The 24991-nt window shown below is 41.3% G+C and overlaps 1 protein-coding gene across 4 annotated transcripts in view; it reads right to left on the bottom strand.

The window, feature by feature from the left end:
• LOC103182144 (fibronectin type III and SPRY domain containing 1-like) overlaps nucleotides 1-22902 on the bottom strand; it is a 31164-nt gene extending 8262 nt beyond the window's left edge. For 2 of the 4 annotated variants that reach the window (XM_007899017.2, XM_007899018.2), the window contains exons 1-10: nucleotides 22827-22902; nucleotides 19012-19107; nucleotides 17854-17985; nucleotides 15428-15529; nucleotides 9617-9639; nucleotides 8894-9015; nucleotides 4996-5205; nucleotides 4061-4159; nucleotides 3475-3604; nucleotides 2664-2696 (exon numbers count right to left, since the gene is read on the bottom strand). In XM_007899017.2, the coding sequence (XP_007897208.1) occupies nucleotides 2664-2696; nucleotides 3475-3604; nucleotides 4061-4159; nucleotides 4996-5205; nucleotides 8894-9015; nucleotides 9617-9639; nucleotides 15428-15529; nucleotides 17854-17985; nucleotides 19012-19107; nucleotides 22827-22841 (962 nt within the window). In that variant the 5' untranslated portion in view covers nucleotides 22842-22902. The remainder of the gene's footprint in view (nucleotides 1-2663; nucleotides 2697-3474; nucleotides 3605-4060; nucleotides 4160-4995; nucleotides 5206-8893; nucleotides 9016-9616; nucleotides 9640-15427; nucleotides 15530-17853; nucleotides 17986-19011; nucleotides 19108-22826) is intronic. The other 2 variants (XM_007899019.2, XM_007899020.2) reach the window with 1 other exon arrangement.
• Between the last annotated feature and the right edge of the window lie 2089 nt (nucleotides 22903-24991).

Below are 24991 nucleotides of genomic sequence, written 5' to 3'. Positions count from 1 at the left end.
CCACTCTTTGATTAAATTTTATACTTTTGAGCACTGCCAGCACTGGTTGAGTTTCAAGGACTTGACTGGATAGTTTGGCCTTTTGACTTTATCGTGCAGCTATTAAAGCTGTTTTAAAGCCTCATTGGAAAAAAAAATGCTCTTCCCTTCAAAAGGAACAATGAGACGTAGAAAAAACCTTGTGTAGGAATATGCTAAACTTAATTCTTGTAAGAAATAAAAGCATAAATTATCTTAGTTTTTTAAAAAAAACAAGAGTACCGAAAGGGACCAAAGGGTAAGGCACAGTTAGAGGTTTAAAATGTAATCTTTACCATTCATTGTAATTGTTTAGGTTTAATATTACGGTAACACACACTGTAGCCTTTTTTCAGTATTTTTATTACTGTAATCATTTTAGCTTCACAGTAATTCCAGGGCCATGTGAGCCAGGGAGATTGTACCTTCCCTAAAGCATGAAACGTTACCAGCCTAAGGATTTTACACAGGGAAATGCAGCATCGGAAACGGTTTGCATTGATCACCTTAAAGGCTAGATTTGGAACGGTGCAATTTTAGTTGAGGTCTGCAATACAATGTCTGTCCAAAATTAATTTCTTGAAAATAAAAAGTAGTCTTGTGTTAAGTAATTAAATCAACAGCAAGTTACTCACGGGAGGACATCCCCTGACTGTCCAGTGCCTTGGGACGTCCTGCCGACATCAAAGGCGCTATATAAATATAATATGTATTGTATTGTACTTAAACTATCCTTCTCCTAAATATTTGTTTATGGTTTCACATTCTTGTCGAGTTATATTGAAGTTATATTGGAGTGAAAATCTGACATTTCCAGCGATTTTGCTTCATCTTATATTTTGCTTTAGATTGACTGATGTATAAACATATACATTTTGAAAGCTCAAAGGCCATTGCAAAGGCCCATCTGTAATTTTCACTTACCTCATCCAAAATGCCCCCAACAACTACATTGAGGAAAACTGAGATTAGCATCTGATTTTTTAAAAACACTATCGTGCCCAAGTTATTGCAAGCCTATTCAAGTAAACAAAACAATGCAACCTGGTTCCACATATATGATTTTCTTTTAAGGCTCCAAGGTTCATTCGTCTCTGATTAACTGTTCTTACTGCACATCTACCCAAGAAAAAAGTATGCAGTGCAATTCTCAAGCCATACAAATTATATCCTTTCGAATAAGTAGCTCTCAAAGAAATGCTAAGATATTATTACTACGTATGGTAGCAACTATTCAAACAACTAAAAATTTCTCCAGGCATACAATGTGCACACGTGCATTCACAATTTGCTCCTATATAGGGCAATGTGAATTTCTAACAATCAGTCTATTCAGTGCACATTTACTTTATGGCTGTAAATGTTCTCCTATGGGCATGCAGGCAACGGGCATTTTGAGACATCTTCCCAGCGTGATTTGAGTTATGCTCCTGGCATGAAAGGCACTATATCAAATCCAAGGCTATGGACCTGACAATCACCTTAATATTTAACATTCAGAAATTTTGATTTTTAAAAAAAATTCATTCTGAACTTTTCAACGATTATTAAAAAAAAGTAACACGAAAAAGTTTTCTTCTGTTAAAAAAAACACTAACACAGAAAACTAGTTTCCAAAATAAGACTGAATTTAAGAATTTGACAAAATATTTTAAAATATATTAAATTTAAGGTTTAGAACATGCAGACCAAGAAAAATTAATCGAACAATTTGGTTCAATGTGTAAGACTTCTTAAGAATATAATCTATTGATTGGTGCAAATTTGAATGCTGGAAGTTATTAAATACAGGTCATCATTAATCAGGTGCTTTAAATGTCAACGTTAAAGACACTGCAAATGATACTTGTGATTGGAACTTAGATTTCACAACTACCCTGTACTAATAGTTTACATTAGTAAAGATTTCACAATAACCCTGTGATTCAGCATTCGTAAGGGGTTATTTCATAATCAACTAAAATGTGGTTCTGTTAGCCACAAGCAAACGTCTGAAATTGCTGGAAGCTGCCGTATAATTAACTGGTGAAGAAAATGTGGTGATAAGATTGTGTGAAAAGAATCTTCAATTGGATCGATCATTGCCCAAGAATGCAATGATTTTATCCTTTTTCTCAAGTTACAATTTTTTTGTGGATCTTATAAAGAACTTGCTCACCTGTGCAAGAGACTGTTCATTAACTCAATATTAAGTTTGCTGACAATATACTTTGATTTCAATTTTGAAAATCAATTTCCAGTTCCAGATTTTTTTTTCAGTTTGTTGGATACTCAAGCCTTGAATGTGAGAGGAAAATGAACTGCAGATTACATGGAAATAAATAGGTCCATGTTTCATACATGGGTAGAGATATTCCAATTATTTGGGCTCATTTTAAGAAGATTGAGTGATTCCATTAATAAATTACAACTTTAGTTTTTTGGTGGGGCGAAGGAATGATAGAATTATTTATTCAAGAATTTATCTACTCACTCTCTGCATGCTAGAATGGTAGAACCATCAAACTGAAAAAAAAACAGTAAAGAACTGAGATAAGTTGGTAGATCCTTAGGTTGGTAGTACCATCATAGTTATCTATACTATGGTTATTTGTAGTTTGCTACAGCTAGTTAAGCTCAAACTACAAAGCTAGCAGATATGTCACCTCGATTTGTTCTTCACCAAGGAAACCTGGCCACTGTGAGATGATGAAAATAAGTAGATTAGCAATTACGTTGACAGATTTGGACAATTTAACCAAAATGACATAGTAATAGCATAGTGGGAGTCGCTTTATAACTAGAACAGTATGGTACAATTCGAAGAGAGGACTGGACTTTCATTTGTACAGTTTGTTTGTACAAGACAATCTACATACAACTGTAACTTCGCAGCTTCAGGTTCACGTGCTCCATAATAGGCACCAAAGAAGAACCAAGTACCGGTGTTTCATTGCAATCCTAACTATTTGCTGATTGAAATATATCTTGCTGTATGTTCACAGCTCAAATGAAAACGGTTCCATAATATAACCTGGTCTCAGATTGTGCACTATCGATGTTCCTTTTAGATATGGACAGAAATCAGAAAGGAAGCCGACAAATGCTTCATATTCGATATTCACGAACTTGCATAATTACCCAAATTTTAGGACAAAATCAATTCTGACGATAATGAGCATTCCGTAACAGAATTAGTCAAACAAACTTACTGATTGATAAAGGAGCTTTTGGATTTAAACAGCTCTCATATCCAACACAGCAGTTGTTGGCCAATACCCTTTCTATAATAACAACAAGATTACATTTGTATAGCGCCTTTCACGTCGGGAGGAAGTCCCAAGGCGCTATACAATACTTTACAGTATAGTAAAATAATGCCCTAATTCACCAGTTGTGGTCTCAAAGAACAACCGGAACAGATGTGCTGTAGGAGATCTACCCCAAATGAAAAAGGCGAAACCGAAAGATTCTTACCTGCCCTTGTTCTCTTTCCCTTTAACTTTGCTTTCCTGTCCCTTGCCTCCTGAAGAATCCCATTCAACACTAAAATCTTCAACTTTGAGGTTCTGATGTGAAGTTGTACCATCAAAGGCAAAGTTAAAACCTGTTAATAAATCAGCATTATTGTAACTTGATCATGCAACAATGAAGTACATTAACAAGTAAAATGCCCGTTTTAAAATTAATCAGTTGAATCTCCTAATGTTGAACACTTTACAATGATTTTAATAAAACGCGGAGTCCTGTAGCTCAGTGGTTAGAGCAATCGCCTCGCAAACAAGAGACTTGGGCTTGATTCCCGGCACACCCTTTGCAATGTATTGGAATATCAACTTAGGCTATGTGAGTTCCGAGTCACGATCTGGTGCTTGAACCTACAACCTTTGACTCAAACGAGAGTGCTACCAACTGAGCCAGGCTGACACACAAGGTTTTAACTTGTCCAACTAGAAACAGATCCCAATAGTGCATTCTCCTTTAGCAAAACCATGCAATGTAAAGTACTGCAATCCCACAATTTACCGCCTGGAAATAAATTTGAAATATTGCATGATATTACCTTTTGTCTCCAAGGTGATCGGTTCAGAGTAATCCCCCGCCACAGCCTTGTTACAAGCTCTGACCCGAAAGTTCATGTACTTTGATTCAAATGTCAAAACTGGAAAACAAAACAAACGAACAATTAACATGACATTACAGAAATCACTTCACAACATCTCTTGTTCATCTTTATTGATATTAACTTCTTGCCACGCATCCACAGATGAGCAACTAATTTTAGTAATATCACCAAGTACGCATGTAAACATACCAAAATTACCTGCAATACAGACACTGGTTTATCTGTTTTGTTTAACTAGTTTCTGGTCACTTTTTGGTCAATGCATTGCTCAAATTTATAGTGTTCGTCAATTTAATTGAGTGTAGTTTTGAGTGGCATTACTTCCCAATACTGCCACACTCTCCCTCCCTCCTTATACTGCATTCCTGCACTCTCCCTCCCCACATTGCTGCACTCTCCCTCCCTTCCTATATTGCTATTCCCTCCCTATACGCCTGCTCCCCACTTTATAGCAAAGAAAATCAGTAAAAATTGACTTTAAAATGTACCTATCTATCCAAAATTGGTTCTATTGCATCTACTTATAAAACATTTAATCTCACTGGTTTATCAAAATATACAGCGTTAACTTCACTGGGCTATGATTTCCTACCTAAAGAAGCAGTTAAGGTCATCATTTTCTTAATAGGATCATCCACGCACATCATTCTCACTCAGTACTATTTTGCCAAATCACATCCTATTATCTTGTGAAACAATTATTGGGCAGCTAAGTATTTTGAATTGAAATGAATGCTCTCAAAAGAGCAGTAGACATATGACGGACCCTTATGGCCTTCCCTGCTGTAAATTTCTATGGCTCTATGATTCAAAATGACTTTGGCCATCATTTACACAAACACGTTGTTCAACCCTCAATATCTAAACATAACCTGATAACATATATTCGGTCTTTTTGATGCTATCAACTGCTTCCCAGTTTCGTTCCTCTTTTATCCGAGGAGGTCCTTCAAAGTTTGTTTTCCTGTACTCTAGTATGTAATGATCAATCTTATCATCTTCGCCTGGCATTCTCCAACTTATAGTAGCACAGTTATCGGCAACCAGACATTCTGCTGGATCGATCTCAGGAGCCCGTGGAACTGTAGAGAGAAAAACATTCAATTATTGAAGTTTAGAGTATTGTATCTTAACTATAAATGCAGTTTGTTTCAACAAATTAATAGGGACTCTCATGATTTTAATATAAGGTAATTGAATCTTTTTTAAAAAGCCAAGTATACAAAATGATGTATAATCAAGTTAGTTGAACCCAATTATTATTAACTTGAGGCAACAGGTAAACATATGCCGATTTCCAATTCAAAATAACTCTCTGAATAGTATTCATTCATTACGATGAATCATTAAACAAAACGGTTAAAACAAAGTACGTTATTTATAAGCGCAATAGTATTTATAAGCACAAAAAACATTATTTATAAAACACAATTTTAGCTTCTCTAAATGATGTACGTAATTATTTACCAACAATGAAATACAGGACACATTAGTAGTAACTGTTTATTGAGTTTGGGAAGGCCTATTAGTTGAATGCTTTTTTGTCAATAGGATCACATTTTGGATGCTGTGGGCAATTAAGCATTTTACAACTAGTGAAATATAGCTCAGAAAGAGTGATCAATAACAATTATTTGTGCATCACTGAATCATTGATACCAGGTTTGATGCTCGATTTACTGAGTTACCTCACCACAGTAACAGTGAGTGGATAACTAACCTATTCCTTAGACTAGAAAAGGTAGGGTCCCCAATCCTAACCAGTGATTCTTGATGGGAAGAAGATTTTTAGCGACAGCACTGAGGCAGTTGCAGCCTCAACTGTGACATCCTATTCGCTCCTACCGCCCCGACATGCCCACGTGGATGAGGTACCAAGAAACAACCAGTGGAACTAGTCTTTAACTAATCATTCCCTTCAGAACAGAAGGGGAAATATTTGGGAAGCCAACCACGGAACTTCATTTTTCCTCAGCTAACTCACTGCACTGGAAACCAAAATGCTCTCAAGATAAATCCGATGTCTGAATATATTTGTAGTACAAACTACAGTTGAATTGAAATCTGGCAGTGATGGAAGCAAAGCCACAGCTACAGGAAATCGTCAGTTTGTTTATCCTAGGGTTTGGAATCAAAATATTACCACAAAGTACAAATGTCACCTAAAAATAATAAATTACTTAACAGAGAATCGGTTCAATAGGTATCTGAACCTAGCCATGGTACAATATTAGTGTCACCGACAGCATTTCATTCCACGATGGTGTGTGGTCTCGTTTTGGTCAGCTGTTTGTCTGACACAGGCGGAAAACCATCACCTTAAGAGTATCCGAACCAGAGTTCCACAAATTTGATGCTACCTACACATGGAAACTACTCTGTGCGCACTCTCTCCTAAGAGGGAAACACCTTGGTTACCTAATTCCAGAGAGAATTAGGTGCGGGTTGACAAGAGGGAAAGCTTGGAGGCCCCAAAGGGTGTGTTTGGGTATTGCTGGGGTTCAACCAACTAAAACTGTATAGTTCACCATTGAAAGCACTGCCTGACAAGCTTCCTAGTACTCGTTCAGTCAGGAACATCCTACACGTTAGGGCTTTGACTTGCAGGGTTAACAGGAGCTGAGTGGGAAGAATCCCTGGTCCCAGTGACCGTTTGCCCCTTTGTTATGACAAATTATTGAGTTCAACATTTCATTGTGTTCAAAAATATTGTTCAAGCAAATGTGCCCCAGAAAAGCAAACGGCCAATTAAGACATTGTGATGTCCAGACAGACAGGTGGTCATCTGCAATCGGATTCTAAATAAGCTCCTTTACCATTTGAAAGCAGTCCTGCTGCTCACTCAAACCTCATACTGATAATCATACTTAGTGCTTCTTGAATGCGACATACTTTGAACACCACAAACTACAGCTCACCTGTCTGTACCTATATTTACATCTTAAAAGTTAGTGCTACATTAAGCTACTGAGAACAGCTTAGCTCATTGCAAATATTTTTCGTTTTCAAAAGTATACTTTTGAAACGCTAAAATAATTTTCAGTTAATGCAATTAATTTTGTGTATTAAGCTATTATAAAAATATGTTTATTTAACAGAGCAGAGTGCGCTAAAGACAGATTCACCGGAAAAAAAATGTCAGGCAGACAGACATTAAACAGAATGCAATTTAGAGCATAACATTGTCTTCATATACCCTTTGCCTAAATATTCTTTAATTACTGAAATAGTAGGTCAGAGCATTTGATGAACAAAATATTTTTCTTGTAATAATGCAATAATGGGATTATTTCTGTTCTGCTTTGGTAACAATGCTATAAAATATTGGAATCTGTCTAAAATACTTGCAGCATATCCACTAAGGGGCGTAAAGCCTCTCACACTTCTGTACTTCAGTAAATGGAATCCGCAAGAAGATTTAATGTTACACGACACTTGTCTTCCAAAGATAGAATACTAAACAGTGAGGACTCAAATTATTTGCTTCGAGCAAACTACCAATATTGACCTTTATATATGGACACTCTACAGATTTCAACAACACAATCACCGGGGGAAATCAACTATTAAAAAAACCTAGCATTTTATACTATAGTATTTGTACCATTAACAAAAATAATGTAGTGTCAGATTTTAGAATAATAATAATCCTTGCATTTGATATAGCGCCTTATCATGTCTTCGAGACGTCTCAAAGCGCTTCACAGAATATACTATAAAGTGAAATGACTGTATATTTTGAGGGGGAAACGTGGCAGCCAACTGCGTACAGCATCGTCCCACAAACAGTCGTGAATCGAGTGATCAAATTTTTTTTTTTTAACAAATTATTACCCCCGGAAAAGCGATCTGACAATCAACTATCAACTGGGTTCCCAGTTACTGCTGGATAAACAGAGGCGTGCGGAGTAAGAAAACTTGCCCAACATTTCGCCCTGTCGGGAATCGAACCCAGGTCCTCTCGCTTGTGAGGTGAGTGCTCTAACCACTAAGCTGCAGAACGAACAACACACACACATTACTTTCTATATTTAGAACAAAAGAGCATAAGTTTAATCCATCACTCCACACGGTTCTTGATACAGTATTGATACAGTATCATTACCCGCAGTGAACAGGGTCAATTCTGCGTGTTGCTTTGAACCTGCCTCTTTTGAGAGAAGATAGTCACATTCTACTCAGGAGCTTATTGTGAATTAAAGACTTATTGAAAACCAGTTTCCAGAAAACTCATTTCCAAATTAAGACTGAATTTAAGATTTTTCCAACCTTCGGGAATGGAGTTTAAAACAATGATCTTAAGGCCAAGTTTTGGTTTAATATCTCATACAATTATGACGTGATGTCAGTATTTGCAGCTTTTTCGGTACATCATACTTGACGCAAACTTAGCTGCATAGTAGGAATGGACAACAGTTGCCAAGAGACTTTTAAAACTTTACAGCTAATATTCTTAACTTTGTTGCAGTCAGACTGATAAATTCCTAAAAGTGCTTCTATTGCACAGAAATAAACTGAACTATGTGCATGAATTCTGAGCAAGCGATGAAGCAGAAATTGTTCAGACACTGATTGTTGAAGCGATGCATTACAAAAGCAAATCTGGTTACGAGAGGAAAATGGGAGAGAGTAAGTTAACCCCAATTTTGTAACTTCTGTAAGAGACAGAATTGCAGTTTCTCAGCATAAATGGAAACGGTAACATTTTTCGCATTGTTAACGGTACTATTCAAGTCAAACCCAGGCAAGTGAAAAATCATGAAATTTTACCTGGTAAAAATTTTAGTGACTTGAGCATCTCCTTCTCCTGGGAGAAGTCAACCATTAAATGAGTCATGTTGTCGCTGATCTTTAGCTTTAAACACAGTCGAAATGCTGGAGCCATTGTGACCCTGTGATTATCAAAATAAAATTAACAAGAATATTGGCAAGTTATCAGAAATGCATATTACCGAATTCAACCTAGTTCTTACTCAAACAAAACATGGGTATTAAACCAGTGCAGAAATATTAGTGGCACGTCAAATCGATTCTTGCGCGTCATTACCCGCAGTGAACAGGGTCAATTCTGCGTGTTGCTTTGAACCTGCCTCTGCAAATCTCTGAACTGCCACTTCTCTAAGACATGGATGGTTCTGGTAGCTTTCCTCTTCTACCTTGTCCAATCCATTGAAGTGCTCTGCTACTGTAATGTCCATCATGAGATAGACTGGTCGTTAAAGAATGGTATTGATAATACCTTTGCTGTAGACAGCACCAGATCATCTCAGGATCTAGATGGAACACATAAATGTAGCAAACCAAACAGAGACTAATCGCATTCACACGAGTGCGTGCTTTCTGGTTCATAAGAGAAACACTTGGAAACTCTTTTCTCTGCTGCAAATTAAAATCACCCTCCCCATATTTTCACACCACTTTCGATTGCATTTAATAATTACAGTATATGTGTGCATTATTAAACAATTGCCAAAGATAAAAGCGTTCTTTTACCTATCCTTGATCTGTTTTGCAGCCTTGAATGAAATAGGAAGAGGAAAAGGATGTTAGTTCCAACCATGCAATGCTCGACATGCAACAGATGAAAGTACAAGAAAAAACAGCAAAATTTGTTCTAGAAGGAAACCAAGACATTTGTACATTACGATTTGCTTAAATAGTTTGACCAGCAAGTCAAAAATATTAACAAACATACTTGCACCTTCACATAGGATGAACACCTCGAAGCTCTTTAGACAATGGACTACATGGAGCTCTAACCCACTGCATTATAAAATGATTGATTGCCCTTTATTTCTAACAACTGTTACCAATTTGGAAGCATGGCAATTACAGTGCCTGCTCATTAAAACATGTACAATACTGCCACGTGAATATCTGCAATTTTAAAATATTGTAGCCTGTTATTTTATGGACCCAAACCACCATGTTATAAGACCCTGCGTTATAAGGAATCACATTTATAGTTTGGCTGCTGGTCAGCGGTTCTTCATCATCAGGCTGTCGATGTGGTCACATACGTGCGTAGAAGGCCGTCTGGTCAGTAGGGACGTCACTGAACCTGGAAGGCCTTCTGTGCTTGTGGGTTATTCGGCGACCAAGTGTCATAATAAATAAATAATCCTTGCATTTGATATAGTGCCTTGCACATCGGGAGGATTTTACAGGATATACTGTACATGGAAATGACTGTGTATTTGTAGGGAAACACGCAAAGCAATTGTGCAAAGCGATGCCCCCAAACAACTATGAAGTGAATGACCAATTTTATTTGAGGGATTGTTGGCCAAAACTCCAGAAGGAACTCCCTTCAATGTTCAAGTAGTGCCATAGGATCTTTAACATCCACCTGTACAGGCAGATGGGGTTCAGTTTAACATCTCATTTGAAAGATGGCACCCCTGACATTGCAACAGACCCACCACCGCAGTCAGCTTAGACTAACGCGAGTTCAAGTCCCGACCTGGGGCTTGAATCCATAGCCCATATGTGAGCATGCGACCAACTAAGTCGGGCTGACACACTACTGTACTTCGTATATTGTAGGTCCAGAGTCTGCCTGCATTACATGGAGAAGCAGTATACAGGGTCTAACTAGGTCTGACTAAATGCCAATTAAGACATTTAGACTCTACATACAGGTAATAAATAGACCTGAAAATCCACGTTTACACAATTATCCAGTTTCAATTATATTGGGAAAACCAAATTCAGCATCAATTTGTATTGAAAACTGAATGTGCAGACTGAAAATGCATTTAAAAACTATTTAACGTTTGCTTTTTCACCTCAACTTCAGTGCAATAATATTTTAAATGAGACAGAATGCAGAAATGTATTGTACACTTATAGCAGTGACTAAATTACATTTATAGCATTTTCAAGTTTACTGTATCCACAAAACATCAGAATGAAAATGATTTATTTACATCCATGGCAGGTTAAACATTTCCTACTCCAGAGTTAAAGCTTTAATAAACGTTCAAGTTGTCAAGGGCCATGATAAATTAGGGCTGAATGGACCTACTGCTAGTTTTCCTTAGCATCAAAAAGGGGCTTCAGGGCTACAAAAAATTCAGTGCAATGACTGTAGAACTAGTTGGGTAGCTCTTTCAAAGAGCCAGCAGAGGCACAACGGGCCGAATGCCCTCCTTCTGTGCTGTAAGGTTCTATGATTCTATGTCCTTTAATCTGAACAGGAAATCTGTGGACTTCTCCCAATTTTTTTTACACACACGCACTCTTTGTGAAAGAGAAAATGAGGTATTGCTAAAGGTACTACTCAAAAAACTTCTGACATAGGCTGTGAATCCATTATAATAATAATCCTTGCATTTGATACAGCGCTTTTCACATCTTCTAGACGTCCCAAAGCGCTTCACAGAATATACTGTATAGTGAATTGACTGTATATTTGTGAGCAAACGCGGCAGCCAATTGCGCACAGCAGTGTCCTACAAACAGTCGTAGATTGAAAATGACCAATTTTTTATTATTGTTTTTGGAGGGATTATTATTAGGCGTGTGGAGTAAGGAAACTTGCCCAAGGTTTCGCCCTTGCCCAAGGTTTCGCCATTCTTCTAGATCTTTATGCGTAGTTAAATTCATCATGAGAACAGAATAATTTTATTGGCAAGTTATCCAGGACAATGAAAAAATTTGAATCGTATCAACGTGTATTCTGAGTTTTGTAAATCATGTGTAAAAACACTTGTAAAGAGTGACTTACATACGCCTAATTACATAATTAACCATTCTCTCTCATTCGTTAATAATTTAATCAAGGGCACGTCTAATTTCCTCCGTACATGTATACAAATGAAGTATAAAAGATCCTAATGTCTTCTAATTCCACTTGAGATATATAATTTTAAGCCTGTGTCCTTTGTTTTAAACCTGGAGAAGAACTAAATAGTTTGGTTATATTGTCCCGACTGGGAAAATTGGTGGGAGAACTTCCACCAGCAATGCAATTTATGCATCTTAAATTCAACTAGGTGTCAATATATCATTAGCAAAATAATATTCCAATAAATATTCTCCATTATTATAAGAGTCCAAAATAAGCAATTATTCCATTATAGATCCTTGCAGAACTCCATTTGTCACTTTCCTCATCTATCCAGAACATCCTCCATTCTTACTGTTGCAGAATTTCAACTAAGTCTTCTGTCATTCTTCAAATGATTGGATAGGTTTGAGCTATAGATTTATACCTTTATAGGGGTCACTGAATCCCTAGAGCTTTGTATAAATGTAATGATCCTAGCTTACAATATACAATATGCTCCTTTCAGCTCAGGATGACACCTCAAAGCACTTCACAGAATTCATTATAAGTTAAATTTTGTGTGGAAATATGGCAACCAATTTGTGCACAACCACAAAGTGAATAACCAATCTTATTTTGGGGGAATTGATAGCCAAGACACCAACTCCCTTTCCTTTTGAAACAGTGCCATGGGATCTTGAATGAACGAACAGACAAGTCCTCAGTTTAATGCTCCTGCTTAGGACGGCTCTCCCAGCACTGCATTAAGAGTGTCAGCGTAGGTTGTGACTCCAAAGTTCCGACGTGAGGCTTGGACCTACAACCTTCTGACTCAGGGTTCAAAGCCAGGCTGATGCACATGTACCTCTTCATTGCTTGCGCGGAAATCTTTGGTTGTCACAGGAACCCTATACAAGAACCAAACCAAGGCAAACCTGCATTGAAAAAAACTCCAGCAGGTTCAAAAAAAAAAGTTTTAGAAGAATTCTCACAATGACAGATTATAGCAAATAGTTAAAATATTGACAAAAATCTCTGATATGGTTGTGTTACAACTTTCCATCATGCTGACCAACAGCGAATACTGCTGCTGAAACTGGAGAAAGTGAGCTTTGTCCTAGTTTACGTACAGCTGAATGGAAGAGGGTCATGTGCCAGTAGAAAACGTTATGTGCATGGCACAAGTTTCTGAAAGGGGCAGATAACAGATTTGTTTTGTTTCTACATGTTTTTTGTGGTTTTGCATGAAGCAAAACATACTTGAAATGTTAACAGATATGTTATTTTTAAACTAACTATTGACTACCCTCCTGGGAGAGGTGGGGAGGGAGCTGCAGAGACAAGAGAGGGGTAAAAGGTCTCCTTGGGACTGAGGTACCCTTTGGGACGTGCAGCACTTTGGGACGTCCTCCTGACATGAAAGGTGCTACACAATTGTAATTTGTGGTTGTTGAGGTAGCTCCATCTGATGCACTTGGCAAAGAAGAATCGGAGTCGAGATCATCCTTTGTGACAGTCTCAGTGGTACAATTTCTGAGCCAGACAAGTACTCCAAGGCACTACTGATGACAAATCAGCCAGCCAGGCTTGGCAGCAGGACCTGGGAGGACACAGCAATCATTAGATTCCTGAATTCTTTACATACTGCTTCTGTTACAATCCATTTCCATTAATCCATTAAGAATTTTATCATCCAGGGTGAAACTTTCTTCCAAAATACCAGTACTTCTGCTTTTTTTTAAATATAATGAATTCCATTTTCCATAAATCTGCCCACTAATCTAACCTGTCCAATATCTCTGAACTCTTCCTCACTGTTAATCTCTTCTAATTTAGAATCATCCACAAATTCATATATGATTCCATCAGCTCCTCATCCAGATCATTGATGTATATAGGTACAAGAAACATCCCAACACGAATCCCTAAGGAACGCCATTAGCTACTACCACTCTGCCAATTGGGAAAACCACCCTACCAGCCCGCCCACTCCCCCCGCTCAGCCGGCTCTGGCCTGGTCCACGTCCCCCGACCCAACTGCCCCACCATTGGCAGGAGAGCCTTCAGCCACTCTGCCCCCAACCTCTGGAACTCCATCCCCTAATCACTCCGCCTCGCCCCCTCCTTAGCCTCCTTCAAGTCCCACCTCAAAACCCTCCTCCTCGACTATGCCATCGGTCACCCCCTTCCCCTCCCCTCCCTTCTCCCCCCTGACCCCAGCTCGGGTCTGAAATGCTGTCCCGACGTGAAAAGCGCTATACAAATGTAATCTTGTTGTTGTTGTTGGTTCCCACTCTCTTTCAACTGTTCAACTATTACTCTGTGCACTCAGCTGCCTTTCCATCCATTCCACGGATCTTAATATTTGCCACAAGTAATGTGTGTGTAGCACATTCTTGAATGCTTTCCTATCATGCGAATAAACATTTATTTCCTTCAAAATGCTTTGCTCCAAAACAGGGGTCTTTCATTAAAATTAATATTGACTACCATTTGAATTCTATTTCCCATTTTTTTCTTTCAACCAAACAATTCACTTTCTCCATCCCCAGTTTTTCTTTTCAAATTTATACATAATCTGGATCAGAAGATTCTGGGATCAAGCTCCATATGCTCCTAGTCTGCATTGTCAAGGTACAGTTCTTAGGATGAGACGTTAAACCAATAGCTGCCTGCCTACTCTTCAAATGGGCATTAAAACCCCAAAGACAATTCAACAAAAGGATTTTTTTCCCATTGTCCTGGGCAACAATTCACCAAATTAAATGGCCATTCACCTCATGGGTGCCTGTGGGACCTGGCTGCCATGTTTTCCTGCAAAAATACATTAACTAAACTGATAGTAAAACACTTTTGAGGCATTTCAAAACGGTAAGTTGTTAAGATGATAGAGAAATACAAGTTCCTTCTTTCTGTAGAGCAATTTTCCTCCAGCACCAATTTGAACATGTTTATGTAGGCGAGGATTTATGCAGATTTAAAATAACTTGCACAGTGGGACAAATATTGCGTTTACACTCACAATGGAAACCCGTTAAATTTGTGCCAGCAACATCATTAACACCATTGTACACCAAAAAGTTCTTCTCAGTTTTAAACATCAGTGACCTGAAGGTTTTTTGCTTGTTGGAGACTTGTTAAAAGGAAAGCAGAGATATACCAAAAATAGACATCCACTAGAAGCTGCAAAGCAGAAAAGGTTAGCACATGACATGAAGACATTTTAAACAGTTATCAAAAGTATTAAGTTAATGCAAGCAATGGCAGGTAAAATCTGCTGGAGGTTATTTAATCATGGTGGGTCTCGTGACAACCTGAATATCCAGGTGATCAGCACAAAATATGCAATACAGTACTGCCAAACAAAGCAACTTAAGGAGAATGATGGAAATTAAGAAGCATTAGTTTCGGCAACAGTAAATAGGCTAGATTTTTTTTGAACAGTCTTCAAACATTCAAACCCCGTTCTCTTCCAAGTAACACTTTGTATATATCTACTGCGTTTCCACATCCACACAAAGTTAAGCCTCTACCTTTCCGAAAGATTCAGGGTCATCTGTATCTAGAGTCCGATTTGCATAATCCAGTAACTCCTCTGAACTTTCTAATGCATTTGTGCACATGGTCAACTGGTTCTGGTGAGAACAAAAGATAGATACATCAACCAAACACGCTCAATTAGTGACAGCTTCTTCTTGCCTGTAGGGCACTGTTCACAGATTCAGACTCATTTAAAATTCATGTTTGTGAAAAAAAGTCAATTTTGAGCAACAAATTCAGTCCTTTAACATTAAGAAAAATGGGTGTTGATATAATTAAACTGCCTTATGAGTGAAAGTTCAAAATTGGCCTAATTTCATCTATAGAAAACAGATTATTTTAATGATCTACAGTTTACAGAAATTCAATGAATCTTCAATTAATCATAAGTAGTAAAGTGACAAGTCTACTTCAAAATGTTTTAATTCCTTAATCTGTGTGAAAATTAGGGGTAATTATATCAGGTTATAACATCTATTAATTACATTAACAAAATCTAAATTATGATAACATTATTCACAGCAAATAAAGGTAGCATATGGCATGCATCAAATAAACATGGAAATTTATGAAAAAGTTGAAACCAATTTAATACAGAGGTACTTATTTATGGAATTAAATGTTAGTTATGGCTGCCAAAAAGCTTCAAATAAAGTATAACAATCCAATCAGCAGTAAATAATGCATGCCATTATTGCATGATTAGCTTTGTACTACTCTTCTGAACATCAGAGGTACAGGGTAAACATGCTGAAAAAATACAAAAAACTTGAAATGAAGAAGATGAGTCCTAGATTTATACATTAAATTCATTAAGTGGAAATTTATACATTTAGTTCATTAAGTGGAAACCTTGATTCTAGTCGAACTGAACACTGCTCTACTTAAAGGCAATTTAAGATCAAAAACATTGGAGGCATTCGAAATACATCGAACACTAAGCAAATAGGTTTAGGTTGAAGAATATTTACTTTTGTCACAGTTAAACTTCATGAGCTATAAAAGAATTCACATCAAGTACAAAGGTACTGTAATAAGACAGATACAAATGATAATTGCAGAGGAAGTGCCTCCCAGTACTACGTTTCAAAAAATTATTGCTCATCTATAGTTTATGAAATTTCTTCAATAGAATTTTATTAGAAATTATATCCAAAGTCTCATTTAAAATTAGTCAAGGTCTTATAACAGAAGGTCTGTATAACCTGGTCAATATATTACACAAATTCTCTTGGGATGGAAACAATGCTTACACTGTTGAATTTGTTTTCCAGCAGTGATGCAATCTCTTGCATTTTTAAACATGTGTTGCCAGTTAATTGATTGAGCAGTGCATTAAGTTGTTGTGCATATGAGGTTTTTACTCATTCTGAGCTACTCCTTTGGTAATGAGCAACTCAGGATAATGAAAACAAGAACACCCAAAAGTGTTTTCATCGATCAAGAGGCCCTCATTTCAATTTGGCTGGTGCATCTTACTGGCCACTTCTACAAAAAAGTTCTTTAACCACTTAATCTAGCTGTTAATTGGTGCAACTTTCCCAACTTTTGGGACGTGCAACTGTAACAAAAATTAGGGATGAGCAGCATGACCTGAAAGCCAATTACAATGCCACCCCATTACAAAGACCTTCTTAAAGGGTACCACCATGATCAATCCCACTGTAATAAGGATCTGTACATCAATCCATACTATAGCAATATTAATTTAAGTACCACTCAGATTTGATGAAAGACCATTTTTAATGTTATTGAACAGCAAGCTGCAAGGCAGCAATTTAATGCATTGTTTTAAAAGAATATAAAAATTCTAAGCACAAAAATTTCCACAAGCACCAGCCAATACAATTAGAAGCTATGTTATGAATTAGGCTTCATATCGCTCTGTAGATGCTAAAACCCTGAGGGGCTTCAAATGGGTTTGAAAGAGAGCATGAACAGGAGACAGCAAGTACAACACAAATTACATTTGTAAAGTGCCTTTCACGTCGTGAGGATGTCCCAAGGCAGGATAGTCAGGGATTTTAACCCGAGTTGGGGGTTGGGATCAGGGAGGGTGGAGGGCAGGAGGGTGGCTGAAGGCTCGGTTGAAAAGGAGGGCTTCGAGATGTATCTTCTGTGCTGTATATTTTCATAGAAATAATCAAAAACTGCAGAATATGTTTTCCATACAAAATTTAATCTATTGAGACGCTCAGACATCTATATCAATTCTTGCATTTGATATAGCCCCTTATCACACTGTTGAGATGTCTCAAAGCGCTTCACAGAATATGCTGTAAAGTGAGTCTCTCTTCTTATGCCCCCTACCCCGAGCACAGATATAATTTTCTGTCAATGTGCATTGAAAACACTTTAAGATAATCCCACAATCTACATGGTGCAATAAAAGCAAACAGCTCTCATATGCTGAGAGTACCTGGAGTTCTTGTGTCTTGTATCCTTGCTCTTGTTTAATCTTATTCATCATGCTTTCCTTCATTTCATCCACGGTAGCCTGGATTGTATTGAATTCTTCCTCTAGGTCTACCATCACCTGAATAGAATTGGCCTGCCATAAAGAAAAACACCATCTAAATTCTTATTTAGTGATTACTTAGTACATTATAACGTATTTTAACAATTGGTACCAAAATCCCATTTTTGTTCTAGAATTATATAAAAGCCAACACAACAGAAATGTCACGTGAAATCCATCTAATTGTACTGATATAACCTGCATGACACAGACATTCCAACTGAAACTCAGTTTGTTGGACACTAAAGGTATGCATTAAGGAATCCATTAATATTCAGTTGCTTAGCCATTTCAGCAGCCATTCATTTACATAACTGAGAATTATTTCAGTTCATTGGAATTGTTGATGCAAAATATGAACTTTGCAAAAACTGTGTTGACATTGAATAGATTTGCAGGAATTTCCACATACAATGCACTTCATAAAGTAGATCTAGAATGAAAAAAAAATGTTTTATATTTCTTAAATGGTGTAGGATGTGTTGCACCACATCTCTGCCTTTTAAAAAAAACTGGACTCTGTACAGCATATTGAGATGACAAATAAAATTCTCACGTGGGTAAAATCTGGTCTCTGGATAACTAATAGTGGAGATGACGTGGGGATCGAGCCACATGAAAGAGATCTTTTGGGAGAAGTTGAATAACGCAATGGCAGATGAAATGTGCCTTAGGAGACAATTTTTGCTGCAATTGATAAGATTTCTGAAACAAAGCTTGGCATAAATTGTTTTGAAAATGTCATAATTGAAGCTAAATTTATTGAAAACAAACTCATATGTACTGTCCAGAGCCTCCTCGTGAGAGCAGGACAAATGTAACTAATGATTGAAGAACCAAGAAAAACCTTTCCGATCGGGGCTGGGAAAAAGAGAAAATAGTACAGGTGGGGGTTGGGGGGGGTTGGGTGGGGGGGGTGGTGGGGGGTGTGGGTGGGGGGGGGGGGAAACAACGATGACATGGAAACAAAGGCAAATCAAAGGATCAGCCAACTGACTGACTATATACTCACAGTACATGAAAAAGTCAGTGAAAAATCCGATTTTTATGAATAATTACCTGAACATTTTTCAGAGTATGGTTCAATGTTTCAATGAAATTCTGAATTTCATCATCTTTGTTTGCTAGTGTTGTGATAATTCGTTGTAATGCTTCCTGCAGGCAAGAAAGAAGAAAAATAAAAATGTTGATACTCCATGAAATAGACACTCACAGATAAAATCTAAAGTCTATTAGACTTTTGAAAACAAGTGAGGGATTTACCTTCGGCACAACACGTGACTGAGTTCCCCTACTTACCAGAATTATCATTTTAACTTACTGCAGAAAAAAAATTGTTGGGCATAGTGTTGTAACTTATTTACAACAGAAAAATTCTTCTGCGTCAAAGCCACAAAAATTACAAAACTGCTTACTTAAACAATGACAATAACCAGTAGCCAGGTTATGTAATAAGAAAAACACAAACTTTTACATATTTAATTAATAATAATAGGGTGGATTAGCTATTAAAAACTCTTCCTAGCCACAGATAACTACAGAGCCTTCTGCTCTACAGAGTCATTGGCAGGGTCAACAGAAAATTGCGGAAATATCTGCCAAATATTGGGCGAAAATGTGACAAATTTTGTAGGAACTATCAAGGAGTTGATTGGTGCTATTTGAAAGGTACATTTTACTGCCAACCTCCATATGTTTACTGATAAAACCTAAACATGACGAAATAATAATGCATCATAGATTGTTGCAAAAAGAATTCTTAAAGGTCTCTTTAACAAAAACTGGGTGGGCCACTCGGGGATGGGGGGGGGGAAAACACCAGCGAAGGTCCGAATGGTCTGTTTCCACCCCACATTACATTTGAAAGGCCTGGGGATCCGCCAAACACCAGCATTGCTCACCAATGTCCTGACTGCGGGGCTCCAGGAAGTCACCACTTCCTGCCTCTCAGGGCCGCCACCGTACACAGACACAGAAACCCAGAGGGACACACTCAGACATACTCACACTCACACACACTCACGGACACAGAGCGAGAGACACACACTCACAGACATAGAGAGTGGAGGTGATGGGGTCGCAAGAGAGGACACAAGCTGCAGAGTTCTGGATGATCTGCAGCCTGCGGAGGGAAGAGTTGGGAAAGCCAACGAGCAGCGAGTTGGCGTAGTCTAGCCTAGATTTAAAAAATGCGTGGATTATGGTTTTGGCGGCCTGAGGGGAGAGGCAAATACGCGGCCAGACGATGTTGCTGAGGTGGGGAAAGGCAGAATGGGTCATGGCACGGATGTGGGATAGAAAGGACAGTTGAGGGTCAATCAAGACGCCAACAGTGTTTTGAGATCTTCTCCTGACCAGAACGGTGCTATATCAAATACAAGGATTATTATTTTAGTTGTACATTGTAATCCTGTTTTTGTACCCTGCTACACTTGCAGTGAATAGCAATTAATATTTTGAGATTTTCTCAAATAAATCTTTTTGAGCGTGCAATCTTCAGTTTTCCTCACCACCCAACCCTTTAATAATCCTTGCATTTTCCAAAAATAGTAGCTTTTTTTTTAACCATTGGATATTTTGCCCCGTGTTTTTTTGTTTATCCATTTTCTACCCTATCTCGCCACCATAGGGTCTGAAAATCTGGGCACCTAAGTGACTGTAAATGTTAACCAAAATCTAGTAGTCTAATCAGATTCTGCGTATCTAACAAACAGGGTGGAGCTTCAGCACCAAATTGCGCAATTACAACATATTACTTTATCCACTATTGACAAGGGATTTGTGTCTGACTGCTAATCCCCAAATCCTATAAATGCCGTTGCAAACAGTGAGTTGAATCAGACAGCAGTCAATCCATGTTTGGCTTCAACTGCAAGTTTTTGTTGCAAAGCTTATTTCAGATGGCTTAAACCGTTCATTTTTTCAAAAAGACACAATATACTCGCGATCGAGAGTAATCTTTGCATGTGTTTCAAGCTCATAACAAACAGCTGACAAATAAAGACTCCCAACAACAATTTCATGACTTCCAGATGGGATACTGACCAAGATTTTACAAAGCGTTACACATCATCAGAAGCCGACAAATTTAACGTTTAAAATGAACGTGCACAAAATAACATGGTTTCACAGTCAAATTTGTAGCCCATTTGCAACGAAACAAGTACAGATGATTATATAACTATTTAAATAAGTTATACAATTCGCACTGAAGAAAACTGAAGCATATTGCCAAGGGGCTAGAGCAACACCCTTCATTGAATTAAGATCATGTTGGAAGTCAAGCATTTTGCAGGCTGCCAAATCTGATCAGAATTCAGTGCTGACAATACATTAACGTACTATTTTAATAGTACTTTTCTGCGGGGTGGCGGGTGGGGGCTGGCGAGGATGGGAGCTCGCGAGGGAGGGGGATGGCAAGGGAGGGAGGTGGGCGAGGGAGGGAGGTGGGCGAGGGAGGGAGGTGGGCGAGGGGGTGGAGAATGGCGAGGGTGAGGGATAGCGAGGTGGTGGGGTTTGGAGCGGGAGGGAGGTGGCGAGGGAAGGGGGGTGGAGTTTGGCGAGGATGATGGGTGCCGATGGGGTGGAGATTGGCGAGCGGGTGGGGGATGGCGAGGGTTGGGGTGGGGGGGGATGGCGAGGGTTGGGGTGGGGGCGATGGCGGGATTTGGGGTGGGGGGGGATGGCGAGGGCTGGGGTGGGGGGGATGGCGAGGGTTGGGGTGGGGGGGGATGGCGAGGGTTGGGGTGGTGGGGGGGTTGGCGAGGGTTGGGGTGGGGGGGTTGGGGTGGGGGGGGGTTGGCGAGGGTTGGGGTGGGGGGGGTTGGCGAGGGTTGGGGTGGGGGGGATGGCGGGGTTTGGGGTGTGGGGGGATGGCGAGCGTTGGGGTGGGGGCGGGATGGTGAGGGTTGGGGTGGGAGGGGGATGGCGAGGGTTGGGGTGGGGGGGGATTGCGAGGGTTGGGGTGGTGGGGGGTTGGCGAGGGTTCGGGTGGGAGGGGGATGGCGAGGGTTGGGGTGGGAGGGGGATGGCGAGGGTTGGGGTGGGAGGGGTATGGCGAGGGTTGGGGTGGGGGGGTTGGCGAGGGTTGTGGTGGGGGGGGATGGCGATGGTTGGGGTGGTGGGGGGGTTGGCGAGGGTTGGGGTGGGGGGGAGGGGATGGGGGGGTGGGGGGGGAAGGGGATGGGGGGTGGGGGGGAGGGGATGGGGGGTGGGGTGGGGGTGAAGGGATGGGGGGTGGGGTGAGGGATGGGGGGTGGGGTGGGGGTGAAAGGGATGGGGGGTGGGTGGGGGTGAAGGGATGGGGGGTGGGGTGGGGGGGGTTGGCGAGGGTTGGGGTGGGGGGGGGGGGGGGTGGGGTGGGGGGGTTGGCGAGGGTTGGGGTGGGGGGGATGGCGATGGTTGGGGTGGTGGGGAGGGGAGGGGGTGGGGGGGGAGGGGATGGGGGGTGGGGGGGGGGGATGGGGGTGGGGTGGGGGTGGGGGTTGGCGAGGGTTGGGGTGGGGGGGAAGGGGATGGGGTGGGGTGGGATGGCGGGGTTGGGTGGGGGGGAGGGGGTGGGGGTGGGGGGGAAGGGGATGGGGGGGTGGGGTGGGGGGAAGGGGATGGGGGGGTGGGGGGAAGGGGATGGGGGGGTGGGGTGGGGGTGAAGGGATGGGGGGGTGGGGGGGATGGGGGGGTGGGGCGGGGGGGGTTGGCGAGGGTTGGGGTGGGGGGGGATGGTGGGGGTTGGGGTGGGGGGGGAAGGGGATGGGGGGGCGGTGAGGAAGATGCAATCAGGGTCCGGACTGTCAGGAGACGATCAGCATCAGTAACCAACGGGCCCCGGCCCGAGGCGGCTCCGGCCACAGCCCCTCCCTCCCTCCCTCACTCACCCTCTGCGGGTCCATGGCGGCGATGCGGGAGAGAGACCGCCGTCTCCGTGTGTGACTTGCTGTGGTGGTGGGGACTGCGCGTGCGCAGCAACGGTCGGACTCGGCGCTCATCAACCGTCTTCGGGACGCGCCGACGTCACAGGGAGGAGCGGGCCCGTCTTTTCTCCCGGACCGATGCGCGCGGCGACGCGCTGACGTCACAGAGAGGGGCGCGCCCGTCGGTTCTCCCGGACCGATGCGCGCGGCGACGCGCTGACGTCACAGAGAGGGGCGCGCCCGTCGGTTCTCCCGGACCGATGTGGGCGGCGACGCGCTGACGTCACAGAGAAGGACACGCCCCTCTCTGGTCTTTCACTGATCAATAATAATAATAACAACAATGGCAATAATCTTTGTATTTGATACAACGCCTTATCGCGTCTTCGAGACGTCTCGAAGCGCTTCGACCGTAAAGCGAATGGACCGTATATTTTGTGGGCGAAAACCCGGCAGCCGATTGCGCGCGGCGGCGGCCCCCGCAGAGGGCCGTGGGTCGAAGCGATCAATTTTCTTTTAAAAGGAATTATTAGCCCCGGAAAAGCGATCGGCCAGTTGACTCGCAACCCGGTTCCTCTTTCCCGCTCGGTGAACACAGGCGTGCGAAGTAAGGAAACTTGGAAGTTGCCGAGGATACGGAGGCGATCAGAGCAACAGCAACAACAACAACAACAAGATTCCATTTGTAGAGCGCCTTTCACGTCGGGGGGACGTCCCAAGGCGCTGGACAGTTGGGTCGGGACCGAGCATTGGGGAAATGGTCAGGGTGAGGGGAGGGAAGGGAGGGGGCGAGGAGGGGGAGAGAGTCGAGAGGGGAGCTGAAGGCACGGTCAAAGAGAAAGGTCTTGAGACCGGCCTTGAAGGAGGAAAGGGAGGAGGCGGCGAAGGCACTGGGGGATGGAGTTCCAGAGCTCGGCTGAGAGGCTGAAGGCCGGCCACCGATGGTAGGGCGGTTGGGGCGGGGGATGTGGAGCAGACCGGAGCCAGAGGAACGGAGGGTACGGGCAGGTAGGTAGGGGGATAGTAGGTCGGAGAGGTAGGAGGGAGCGAGGCCGTGAATGGCCTTGTAGGTGAGGATGAGGATCTTGAATTCGATCCTCTGGGGGATGGGGAGCCAGTGGAGGCGAGCGAGGGTGGGAGTGATGTGGTCGCGGTGTCTGGTGCGGGACAGTACACGAGCAGAGGCAGAGGGAAGCTAGAAGGGCGGAGATGTCAGAGATGAAGGCCGGGGAGGGTTTGGAGGGACGATAAATGAGGAATGAGCTATGATGATCAAGGTTTAGACAAACTGGTTTCTTCAGTGGTCAGACGTCAAACCAAGATCCTGTCTGCATTTTCAGGTGGATGTTAAAGATCCCATGGCACTATTTGAAAAGAAGGTAGTTTCTCCCAGTATTCTGGCCAACAATCTCCCAGATAGAATTGGTCATCTACTTCCTGGCTCTTTGTGGAACATTGCTGTGTGCAAATTAATTACTGCATTTTGCCTACAAAATACGGAGTCATTATACTTTATGTTCTATGGCCTTTGAGATATCTTTGTGCCATGAAAGCATTGTATCATTGCTAGGACGATAAACACTTTTGTGTGGTAGAAGCTGTTCAACTAGAAATTTCGGGTGAAAATTGTAAACCTTCTTGTGGGCTTCTTCAGCTTGTGCAGCACAAAGCTGGACATAGTTTTTAGTTAACATATCAAGGACCTGAAATACACCTTAGTTACAGCCTGTTTAGATAATTTTGTTTTAAGATATTATTATGGAACTGTGGAAAATTCTTAAATTTAATCTAAATTTGGAAGCCAGTTTTTTGCACTCTTAAAAAGAACCAACTTCCGATTTAAAACTGAATTTTCCTTCGTTATGACCAGGCTAAATTCTTCCAACACTCTGCCTGTCAGACTCCTCATCACCTCCCTTGACAAGTTGGAGATTATCTGGAATTCTACAGCCAGTGTCCTCTCCCGCACCAGCTCTGTGAGGCCCCTTCTATCTCCGCAACCTCCTGAAATATGCTCACTCCACTTAGTGGAGCTTCATTTAGCCAGCTTCAACCAAACACTAGCCAGCTTCATTTTCCTCACCTATTATTAGCAGGGTGTCTGACACATGTGTAAACCCATCACCGCG

This window comes from Callorhinchus milii, unplaced genomic scaffold (genome assembly GCF_018977255.1).
Source record: "Callorhinchus milii isolate IMCB2004 unplaced genomic scaffold, IMCB_Cmil_1.0 Scaffold1, whole genome shotgun sequence".
NCBI lineage: Eukaryota > Metazoa > Chordata > Chondrichthyes > Chimaeriformes > Callorhinchidae > Callorhinchus > Callorhinchus milii.
This window is presented reverse-complemented; position numbering and strand designations above follow the sequence as displayed.